Raw genomic sequence first — 12,584 nt, 5'->3', positions numbered from 1 at the left:
ACCACGTTATGCACGAGAAGCTGCAAAAGACACAGGCGCAAGTGGGATGTACAAAACACAGTGACAGTAATTTTTTTTATATATTGCGTCACCAAAAATGATTGAGGTCATGTACATATATTGCGCGATAAGTCAATATATTGATTATTGCGACAGGCCTACTGCTTGGATCCTCTTACTTTCTTGTCGATCTGAATCACTCTTTCTCTCCAGGTCTGTCCATCCGCAGCGTGTGCTGGAGGGCTGACAGGATCCTGGCAGGAACTCAAGACAGCGAGATCTTCGAGGTGATGGTGAGAGACCGAGATAAACCGATGCTGATCATGCAGGGACATTCAGAGGGGGAGCTCTGGGCCCTCGACCTGCATCCCAAACAACCGCTGGCCGTCACCGGCAGCGACGATCGATCCGTACGGTTAGTCCTCCCCTTCTATTGGATTTCAGTTCATGCCACATCAGTTCACACAGTAGACATTATAAATGTAGCAAGACGGGTGGAAATGAGATGAGGTTTTGGTTTTTCAAAAAAACTAGGGCTGGGCGATAAACGACTGCGATTTAATGTCTCTAGACATTTCAAACTCAAACACACATGATGCTCGCAGTGTTTTCAGCATCTGCGTCTCAATATATGAGACATGAACACATGATTTCTATTGTGCAGCATCTTATTTGAGAAAAAATATAAATACAATGCTTTATTTTAAATAACTGATTTTTAGAAAAACTACTGTCAAATACTCACTGAAACTCAAAGATCTTCACCACAGACCGCCAAAATAAAAGTTTGGTTTAACTTAAATAAATTGGCAGAACTATAGTACTATTCTGTGCTAAAATGTTATTCTTAAAGTAATACTTTTTTTTTTTTTCATTTTTGAAAAATATCATACAACCAAGATATTTTTTCATCCATGTTTTAATTTATACAGTTCTGGTGTGCATCATCTTGTTTGACAAAAAATAAAAATGCAGTGTTTTAACAATAACAATACATTTATTGTTATAATTGGTAACACTTTATTTTAAGGTGTCCTTGTTACACGTTACATGTACTTACTAATATAATAACAATTAATTATGCATAATTACATGTAAGTAACCCTAAGCCAAACCCTAATCCTAACCCTAACCATATAGTAAGTACATGTAGTTAATTAAAATTACACAGTACTTAAATGTTTAATTACACTGTAACAAGGACATCTTAAAATAAAGTGTAACCTTATATTTTAATTTGATTACCGTTCATTCGAGAAAAACTGCCATCAAATACACACTGAAACTAAAACTAAAACTGAAAGATCTGCACAACAAACCATTAAAATAAAAGTTTGGTTTAACTTGGAGAAATTATGACAGAAATAAATTACTACTGTATACTAAAATAATAATAATAATAATAATTTTATTTTTCAGGAACAACCAATATATATTTTCATCCATGTTTAATGTATACAGTTCTGTTGCGCAGCATCTTATTTGACAAAAAAAAAATTATTCAGTGTGTTGTTATAAATGATTTATATTTTCATTTTTGCATTTGAAAAGATTTATTAAATTGTTAAAGTTTTATTAATTCATTTCATTAGACACCATTTTTAATTATGAATTTGCATTAAATTAAAAAAACATAGCATCTTAAAAAATAAATAAAATGGAAAACTCAGAATTTTGGGGGAAAAAATCAAATGGATTTATGGGGCCCTAAATTAAAAGGTAACTACTCTGTGGAGAATTGTGAACAAGTTAAGTTTACATTTATTCTCAAGATCTAACAAACATTTGGAAAGCATTTCCTTCCCCAATAATGGTAAATTAATATAAAAGATAAATATCAATGTCATATGTGACCCTGGAGCACAAAAGCAGTCTTAAGTCGCTGGGGTATATTTGTAGCAATAGCCAAAAATACATTGTATGGGTCAAAATTATAGATTTTTCTTTTATGCCAAAAATCATTAGGATATTCAGTAAAGATCATGTTCCATGAAGATATTTTGTAAATTTCCTACTGTAAATATATTAAAACTTAATTTTTGATTAGTAATATGCATTGCTAAGAACTTCATTTGGACAACTTTAAAGGCGATTTTCTCAATATTTAGATTTTTTTGCACCCTCAGATTCCAGATTTTCAAATAGTTGTATCTCGGCCAAATATTGTCCTATACTAACAAACCATACATCAATGGAAAGCTTATTTATTCAGCTTTCAGATGATATATAAATCTCAATTTGGAAAAAATTTACTCTTAAGACTGGTTTTGTGGTCCAGGGTCACATATAATATGGGAAAAAATATTGTTGTAATATTTTTAGCCCATATCGCCCGGCCCTAGCATAAATGTACAATATGGACACATTTTCCGTTTCATTAAACATGCATGTTCAGACTGTGGAGTTTGTCCGAACACACGCTGATCGCTCGCTGTAACATGGAAGAGGCCGTACGCAGCGTTTCCTTCAACAACGACGGTTCCCAGCTGGCTCTCGGCATGAAGGACGGCTCCTTCACTGTTCTTCGTGTCAGGTAATGGAATTTGGATGCCCTACACTTCATCATTTCAGCTTCATTATTCACAAACTGAGAGTTTGTCTGGTTTTCTAAGGGACATGACGGAGGTGGTCCACATCAAGGACAGGAAGGAGGTCATTCACGAGCTCAAGTTCTCACCCGATGGCTCTTACTTGGCCGTGGGCTCCAACGACGGGTTTGTGGACACCTACGCTGTGGCCCAACGCTATAAAAAAGTGGGAGAGTGCAACAAGTCCACCTGCTTCATAACACACCTGGACTGGTCCGTGGACAGCCGCTTCCTGCAGACCAACGATGGAGCTGGAGAGCGATTCTTCTACAGGATGCCAAGTAAGAATAATTATTCATTTATAATTCATGAGAAAGTTGTGAAAATTGAGGATACTTTCTGATTCTTTTAAATTTCAAGCTGTATTTTCTTTCATAAAATTGTGCAATTATTAATGAAGTTGGATGATAAAATGCTAAATTCCAGTTAATTATGGGACACGAAAACCTGTTTGGCAACAGTCAATATTTATGCATTTTTTTCATGAAGACTTGTAATTAAAATTATTAACATTTTACATTTTATTTAAATTTCACGAGTCAGTATACATTCTTAAAGTTTTTAAATATTTATTCAAATATGCTTTTTTTTTTTTTTTTAATTACTAGGGTTTTCACAGTCATGAAAAACAGTTTCAGACCTGGAAAAGCCATAAAAAAACTTTTTTAGTGAAGTTGGATGAAATATTCAATTCCAGTTAATTATGGGACACAAAAACCTGTTTGGAAACAATCAGTATTTATGCAATTTTTAATTACTAGGGTTTTCACAGTCATGAAAAATTATTTTTAAATTGTGATTTCCATCAAAAGCCTTCTCAAAAGTGGGTGCTTGTGAAAAACATCTTGGAAAATCATTAATAATTCAATTAAATTTCAAAAGTTATTGTAATTTTTGTTTAAGTTTTACATATTTATGCAAATATGTGTGCATTTTTTTAATTACTAGGGTTTTCACAGTCATGAAAAAGATGGAAATGTCAGGTAATTTTAAAATTGTGATTTCCAGACCTGGAAATGTAATCAAAAACCTTTCTTAAAAGTGAGTGCCTGTGGAAAAAAGGTCTATGAATTCATTAATAATTCATGAGAATGTCCTGAAAATTAATGACACTTTACGATTCTTTTGAATTTCAAAAGTCAGTATACATTTTTCTAAATTTCAGAATAAATATTTATGCATTAAGTATTAATTTGGGGAATGTCATGAAAATTAATAAAACTATTAATTAAAATTTCAAAAGATAAGAAATCAGGAAGGGGGCCAACACTTTTTCACACCACTGTAAACCCCCCACTGTTAACCACTGTAAACGTAATCGGTCCGTGGTGTAAAAAAGGTTGGAGACCCCTGCTGTATATGACATACAAAAAGAAAATCCACACCAAAGATCTCTCCTTTTTGAAAATCCTTGTCCAGTAATCAGCAAATAAATGACATACTTTACTTTAGGGTCAGCCTTATTTTATGAATCATGTCATGCTAATAATTTACCTAACTGTTGTTGTGTGTTATTAGCCGGTAAATTCATGCCGAAGGAGGAAGCCAAAGGAATCCACTGGATGACGTGGACCTGCGTTCTCGGACCGGAGGTCAACGGAATCTGGCCTAAATATTCCAACGTCAATGACATCAATTCTGTGGATGCAAACTACAGCAGTGCAGTGCTGGTGACGGGCGACGACTTCGGCCTCGTCAAACTCTTCCGATTCCCTTGTCTTAAAAAAGGTCAGCTTGGTTTTGTGTCATCTGTTTCTGTGTGATCAGTGCTGAACAAACCAGTGTGCGCTAACAAATGTGATTCTTTCAGCTGCCAAATTCAAGAAATACATCGGCCACTCTGCCCATGTGACCAATGTGCGCTGGTCACATGACCTGCAGTGTATATATATATATATATATATATATATTAGGCTAAGGCTATATACCTGTCCCCAAACCCCTTCCCCCCACCCAGCCGGTCCGCGGGAATATTTTCCAAACGTAATCGGTCCGTGGTGTAAAAAAGGTTGGAGACCCCTGCTGTATATGACATACAAAAAGAAAATCCACACCAAAGATCTCTCCTTTTTGAAAATCCTTGTCCAGTAATCAGCAAATAAATGACATACTTTACTTTAGGGTCAGCCTTATTTTATGAATCATGTCATGCTAATAATTTACCTAACTGTTGTTGTGTGTTATTAGCCGGTAAATTCATGCCGAAGGAGGAAGCCAAAGGAATCCACTGGATGACGTGGACCTGCGTTCTCGGACCGGAGGTCAACGGAATCTGGCCTAAATATTCCAACGTCAATGACATCAATTCTGTGGACGCAAACTACAGCAGTGCAGTGCTGGTGACGGGCGACGACTTCGGCCTCGTCAAACTCTTCCGATTCCCTTGTCTTAAAAAAGGTCAGCTTGGTTTTGTGTCATCTGTTTCTGTGTGATCAGTGCTGAACAAACCAGTGTGCGCTAACAAATGTGATTCTTTCAGCTGCCAAATTCAAGAAATACATCGGCCACTCTGCCCATGTGACCAATGTGCGCTGGTCACATGACCTGCAGTGGGTTCTGAGCACGGGTGGAGCCGATCACTCTGTCTTACAGTGGAGGTTTCTGCCGGAGGGAGTCATGAATGGAGTTCTGGAGCCGCTGCTGCAAGGTGATTCAATCCACCGATCCAGGGTTTCTATCATCAAATCAATTTAATTAAATAAGTACATCGAGGGAAGATGTGTTCATGTTCACTGTGTTCATTTCAGTGGTGGACGAAGTACACAAATCAAGTACTTGAGTAAAAGTACAGATCCGTATAATAAAATATTACTCCAGTAAAAGTACTCAGTTTTCAATTTTACTCGAGTGAAAGTACAAAAGTACTTAAGTAAAAAGTACCGATAGATGAATGTTTATTTTGCAGTTTTATATAGGCTACTTTTATCATTTAATTTTATATTAGCATATATTTTTTTATAATCCTACTGTTCAAAATACGTGGGATTTTCCCAAAATAACCAATAAGGAAATAATGAATATAATAAAGAAAATATAATTAGATTTTCATGATTTTTTTCTACTCAAACCTTACCTTGTAAAAACACCCCTGGCCAAATGCCCCCAGAGGGCATCACTTCCCACTTTGATAATTACTGTAGTTACCATGTTCTGAACATCACATCCTTTCTTTTTCCCTCAGATGTAATCTATCTAGCTTGCGTGAGGCGCCGGCGCGATCGAACAGCGGAAACAAACAACAAAAAAATACTCTGTTATTTTTGGTCATACAGATCATTTGAAACTGCAATGTGTTTACTTTATTTCTGTCATCTCGGTTTCCTTTCCCTGGACTTTCGTAGAGCGCCGCGCCACACAAATAGCATATGAACCAAACTCAGCAACATAGCCTATCTCTCAGTCTTTTCCTTTCGTTTTGTTAATCTGTTAATTAGGCTATTTAAGTCAAATATTTCGCATATTCATTCATTTTATATATACACTATGATTTAATAAAAACAGATTTTATTTTTAGTTAAACTTAATTTTTGTTGCTTGTCTGCGCTCGTCCGCCGTCTTTTTCTCTTCTCCGACCCCGCAGCTCTCTCTCCGATAGCTTAGTGTTAGTGGCACCAGTCTAGGTGTTTCCAGGTTTTACTCGTGCTATTTCTCCATGTTGAGAGTTTGGTGTTGCACATATTGCACCTGACTATGCATTCTTATGCTTTTCTCCGATGAACTGAAAATAACAGGAGTGTGTCCATCTCACAAATGTAGAATCCGTCTCTGCAGTCATCTCAACCATTTAATTCCAGCATCAGGAAATAGACAAACTATTTTACCCGCGGGATTTTTTTCTCTGGTGCTGTTTTGCGGTGTTGGTAAATTCACCACTTAATTTTGAGTTAAAATATGTTGTTGTAACTTGCGTTACTGAGATTGTAACGAGTAATAATATTACCCAAATTTGATTAGTAATGCGTTATATTACTGCGTTACAGCAAAAAGTAATATACTACTGTAATATTATTACTTTTGTAATGCGTTACTCCCAACACTGTTCGTGAATGAATCGTTTTGTGCGATTTGCGAACCGATTTAATGGGTTCATTGAAAAGAATCAGACACCTCTGCGTCTCGGAGCACGTGATATATTATAAGGAGTAACGATAAGTTTTATGAAATGTAGTGAAGTAAAAAGTACGATCTTATGCTTTGGAATGTAGTGAAGTAAAAGTTACTCAAAATAAAACTACTCCAGTAAAGTACAGATACTTGAAAAATGTACTGAAGTACAGTAACGAAGTAAAGCTACTTCGTTACTGTCCACCACTGGTTCATTTACACGTGTTCAGAGTGGCTCGATTCACATGCAATGCTGCTGGAGAAAGATTATTCTACAGGCTGCCAAGAAAAACCTTTTTCAGAAGGGTGAAGAGTGACATTTTTAGTTAAGTCGGATGATAAAATACTTATTCCAGTTTATTGTGGGACATGAAAACCTGTTCGGAATCAGTCCGTATTTATGCATTACTGAAATTACTGGGTTTTCACAATCATGAAGCATATGGAAATGTCAGGGAATTTTAAATTCTGATTTTCAGATCTGAAAAATTGATCTTCTCCAAAGTGACTCTGGCGGGGGGAAAAAGGGTGTTGGAAATTCAGTAATAATTAATGGAGAAGTCATGAAAACTAATGTCACTTTACGGTTGGGCTAAATTTTAAAAGTCACCATTTATACAGATCATGAATAAAATCATGAATAAAAGATCTTAACATTTGAAAATGGAGAATTTAAGACAGTAGTTTTGTAACTTAAATTAAAATGAATTACATAATATATATTATAATTTTAATATCTAGAATTGATAAATAATGGATTCATTCTGTAAATATATTTTTTATTTATTTATATATATATATATATATATATATATATATATATAGTAAAACTATAACTCCTATAGTAAAAAAATTGTAATATAATATATAATTGATATAGATAATATGAATGCATAATATAATATACAATGTACATTTTTTAAGGGATTATTTATAATTAATTGATTCATTCTGTAAATATAAAATCATATAATACATCATAAATATATGTAATTACAAATAATGTTTATATAGGCATTTTATAATTAGTTAAAACAAAATAATAATAATAATAATATAAAATAAATAACACAATAAATATATATTAATATATAATTAATGTAAATATTAATATTAATATACAATAATTGATATAAATATAAAATAATAATAAAAGTCCTATTTATATGCAGCCCTATATATAAATAATTTAAAAATAAAAAATAATCAAAATTAAACACTTACTAAAAATGATTAAATATTTTATCTGTTTACTTGCATGTTGTGACAACATCAGAGAACTGTGAAAATGCAAATGCGTTATTAAATTATTGAAATATTAAGTTAAAATCTCAAAGGCACTTTAAGTGAATATTTTCTATCCAAAGAGTTTGGCTGACAAAAAAAGTTTTGGAACCCCTGTACTGAATAGAAATGAGAATAGAGGTTTTAATATTACGTATTATTTTTACATTTGAAAGTTTGGACTATAGTGAAAGCAGAAAGTCTGATAATGTTTTCCCGTTCACAGATAGCTACGCTGACTCTAACAGTGGCGAATCTGACTCTGACCTCTCCGACGTTCCCGAGCTGGACTCAGACATCGAACAGGAAGCCCAGATCAACTACGAGCGTCAGGCAAGAGACCCAAGTTCCCAAACTGAGAGGGTTTTATGTGACAGACGTGCTCGGCTGCTCTCATCCTGTTCCTCTCATTAATTTCACGGCTGATTGGCTAGTTGCTGTTGCCCTTTATGCTTTTTCTGAATCTCTGAATGTGTTGCGAGTGGATTTTGCCCTGTAACTCTTCTCCCAAACACCCCTCAGGTGTATAAGGAAGATCTTCCTCAGCTCAAGAAGAAACTGGCTGGATCTCTGAAGAGGCAGAAAGCGCCAGACGAGGGGCTGCGCCTGCAGTTTGTCCACGGGTAAATTATGCGTTTGAAATGAACACAGTGTGTCTCAATGTCTGTGACCCTGAATATTTAGAATTTTACAACAGTTCTTTCTGGTTCTTGATTCTGATTGGCTGAGAGGAGTGTGATATTCTAGTAATAACAGCACTCCAACCGTTTGTATCACTCCGCTTGCAGTATTTCTCACAGCGAGTGTCATGGCAGACGCCCAAATCCACTATAATTTAATAAATAATACTGTTTTTGTGTCACGGAGTGTAGTTTTAAGAGTTTTTAGGCAAGAATGTACTTGTTTAGACTTCAAATATGCGGTTTGTTCATAAAGATAACGTCTATTTGAAAATTTGCTGCTATGTTTTGGGAGACGTGAGCTCCAGGGCGTCAGCGGGCGTTCAGCGCTCATGAACCCGCCGAGAGCAGCCTCACCTCGGCCAGATCTTCTGGAATTAGCCACTGGCTCTGATGTCTCTATAGTGGTTAAACATGAGATATAATTCGTTTTGGGTAATTCTCACGGGCAGACTTTGGTCTGATTAATCTATTATTTGTTCAGAGCAAATAGTTTTGGCTAAGAGCGAAGTCTCATGACGTTATATTTTATATAAATGAGCGCTGCCTTTGTAGTTATGACTGAATTGCGTAGCAACTTTTATGATGGCTGTTGTTATTTATTATATTATTATTATTATTATTCATTAAATAATCATTTAAAAATCATATATATATATATGATTTTTAAATGATTTTATATTTACAGAATGAATCCATTAACTCCATTAATTGTAAATGTATAACTATTTAAACCTATAACATTTTCCTATTTTATCTCACAATTCTGACTTTTTTTCTCACAAATGCAAGTTTATATCTCCTAGTTTGGTCTTTATAAATTGATTTAACTCAACAATTGTGAGTTTGTCAGTTTGTCAAGAGAGAATGACGAGTTGATTTTTCTTATCAGAATTGTGAGATATAATCTCGGAATTGCGAGAAATAGGTCCGAATTTTGAAATATAAACTCAAAATTATCTTTTTTACCCTTTTATTCCATGGCTTCCACAGACTGCTACTTTAAAACTGTCATTTTCTGCCACCAGAAAAAAAGTCATCACTGTTTGCAAATACCGAAAACCGTCTATATTTACAGAATGATTCCATTAAAATGTCAAATTAGATAAATGTTAACAAAAATGTACAAAGTTAAACATATTTCATTATTTGTGTAATGTGCTAACTTTTAGAGAGGTATAAATATTTGACTTTTTTTAAATTCTGTTTATCTCAGGTACAGGGGCTGCGACTGCAGGAATAATCTGTTCTACACTCAGGCCGGTGAGGTGGTGTATCATGTGGCGGCTGTGGCTGTGGTGTATAACAGACAGCAGCACACGCAGCGCTTTTACATCGGTCATGACGACGATATCCTGAGCCTCACTGTGCATCCGCTCAAAGATTATGTGGCCACCGGACAGGTGAGAGATTTACAAAACAACACGGCTGAAACTGTTGTCCACGAATCATACTTCAAACCGGATCGGATCACATTTAATTGATTTTTTTCCTCAACAGATTTCTATCAGATATGCCGAACAGTCAGATTTGAGCCGTCTCTGCAAGGCATGATAATAAAATAAATGCAGAGTATGCATATGTTTGTGTGTATGTCAGGTGGGTCGAGATCCGGCCATCCATGTGTGGGACACCCAGACACTCAAGTGTTTATCTCTGCTGAAGGGTCAACATCAGCGCGGGGTTTGTGCTCTGGAGTTCACAGGTCAGACCCTGACATTCATTTTACATATAAACCAGCTGAGAAACTTGAGATTTGGTTAAAATTATTGTTAAATTGTCATTTTCCCATTAACTTCCTTTTTTCATTGCATTGCATTGAATATTCTGACAAAATTCCCTGGTTTCAAGCAATATAGAAATACGATAAAATATAAAAAACTATTTTGTTGTAATTAATTGTCATGGAAACATTTCTAATTTTTATTTAGTTTAACTTGATGCTCTAAAATAAGTAAAACTAAAACTTAAATAGAAATGAATAAAAACTATATAGACATATTTATAAATATACATTTGTATTATATTTATAAATATAAAATTGTAACAAATGAAAATAGAAAAATAAAAACATTTAAAATATTAATAAAAACTATAACAGTATCTCAATGATATTGAAATAACACTGCATTTTACAAGGAAATCAGCTGAGAAAGTTGAGATTTTAGTTAAAATTAATGTTAAATTTTTTTCCCCATAAACTTATTTCAGAGCTTACTCATGTTTTAATAATTGGATTGAAGCATTGAGTATTCTGACAAAATTGCCTTGTTTTTAAGCAAAGTAACCAAATGCATTTCCATTAATGTTTCCAGAATCTTATTTTTATCCAATGTACAATCGCTTAAACATATTTTAAAACATTGCTGTGTCATATTCTCTTATTTCACTTTCTCAAATCCAGCGGATGGCAAGAGTTTAGTGTCTGTGGGAATCGATGAAGACCACTCCTTAGTCATCTGGGACTGGAAAAAAGGCGAAAAACTGGCCAAATCCAGGTAAAACCAAACCTTTTAAATGGTTAAGAGTATGTAGAGCGAGCTGAATCGCTCTCAAATGACGTCTGTCTCTCTCTTTACCATAGAGGACATAAAGATAAGATCTTTGTGGTGAAAGGAAACCCGTTCCGCATGGACAAACTGCTGAATTTTAAAAATTCATATCATAACAAAAATAAACACCGGTATTCGGTATGAACCGGTATACCGCCCAGCACTAGTGTACAGCGAGCTGAATTGCTCACGAAAGACATCTGTCTCTCTCTTTACCATAGAGGACATAAAGATAAGATCTTTGTGGTGAAAGGAAACCCGTTCCGCATGGACAAACTGCTGACGGTGGGAATGAAACACATCAAGTTCTGGCTGCATACAGGTAGAGACAGAAGATTCATATGTGAATGCATCCTAAATCGCAGCAGTAACACTTGCTTTTTAACTTAGGATGTTTGTTACATGTGCAGACGGTCTTTTTACTGAAATATTTGAAGCATAAGCTCTCGCCCGTCTCTCTCACGAGAACATGACTGTGAGGAGAATCTGCCACATCATATTGAGCCGTCATAAGCTGATATGACTGTTTTGTCAACTTTTCCATCAGCGCTCCATATTTTACCAATTAAATGTGAGCAAGAGCTTTTAAATGTGAGCAGATGCTCCAGTAACTGAATTACTAATGCATCCGATGCTTTCTCCTCTGGATAAATTAAAAGCATTTGCTCAGTGTTTATATTTCAATACAGGAGGAGGTTTAACATTTAAAAGAGGCATTTTCGGAAATCTCGGCAAGCATGAGACCATGATGTCCGCCTGCTACGGACGCTCGGAGGACCTGGTGTTTTCTGGGGCGACGACGGGTGACGTGTACATCTGGAAAGACACGACGCTCATGAAGAGCATCAAAGCTCACGACGGGCCTGTGTTTGCCATGTGCTCTCTGGACAAGGTGATTGCGTTTGCCACAGTTATATACTAGGGATCAGTGTTGGGGGTAACGCATTACAAGTAACGTGAGTTACGTAATCATATTACGTAACAAGTAATATGATTACGTATTTCAAGTAACTAGTAAAGTAACGCATTACTTTTTAATTTACAAGAGAATATCTGAGTTACTTTTTCAAACAAGTAACGCAAGTTACTTTTTTTTTTCAATGTATTAATTGACAGCTCTCCTGTCCCCATGTTGAGAGAAATCAGAAGATGTTACTTTAGTTCTAAAATAAATATGAATATGCATTAATTAATCTTACTCACAAAATAAAAAAACTGATTCAGTATTCCTCAAAATGAATAAAAATAATGCAACTCAGAATATGACGCAAACCTGCAATAATTAAATGTTAAACAACACAAATATCCTTTATGTATTTAATCCCATTCTATTAACCAATGTCTTTGCTTCTGACCTTCAATGATCCAGTTCAACC

The 12,584-nt window shown here is 35.1% G+C and overlaps 1 protein-coding gene across 1 annotated transcript in view; it reads left to right on the top strand.

Annotated features, from left to right (window-relative positions):
• Positions 1–12,584, top strand: part of LOC107712954 (echinoderm microtubule-associated protein-like 6) — a 66,600-nt gene that overhangs the window by 31,370 nt on the left and 22,646 nt on the right. The window contains 12 exon segments of the mRNA XM_016518354.1: positions 214–415; positions 2,396–2,533; positions 2,613–2,869; positions 4,107–4,316; positions 5,068–5,235; positions 8,203–8,309; positions 8,499–8,599; positions 9,873–10,059; positions 10,256–10,361; positions 11,061–11,154; positions 11,430–11,530; positions 11,898–12,100. Coding sequence (XP_016373840.1) covers positions 214–415; positions 2,396–2,533; positions 2,613–2,869; positions 4,107–4,316; positions 5,068–5,235; positions 8,203–8,309; positions 8,499–8,599; positions 9,873–10,059; positions 10,256–10,361; positions 11,061–11,154; positions 11,430–11,530; positions 11,898–12,100 — 1,874 coding nt within the window.

Source organism: Sinocyclocheilus rhinocerous, unplaced genomic scaffold, assembly GCF_001515625.1.
Source record: "Sinocyclocheilus rhinocerous isolate Xijiao unplaced genomic scaffold, SAMN03320098_v1.1 scaffold147, whole genome shotgun sequence".
Taxonomy (NCBI): domain Eukaryota; kingdom Metazoa; phylum Chordata; class Actinopteri; order Cypriniformes; family Cyprinidae; genus Sinocyclocheilus; species Sinocyclocheilus rhinocerous.
Note: the sequence above shows the minus strand (reverse complement) of the source record. Positions and strands in the feature narration are given on the sequence as shown.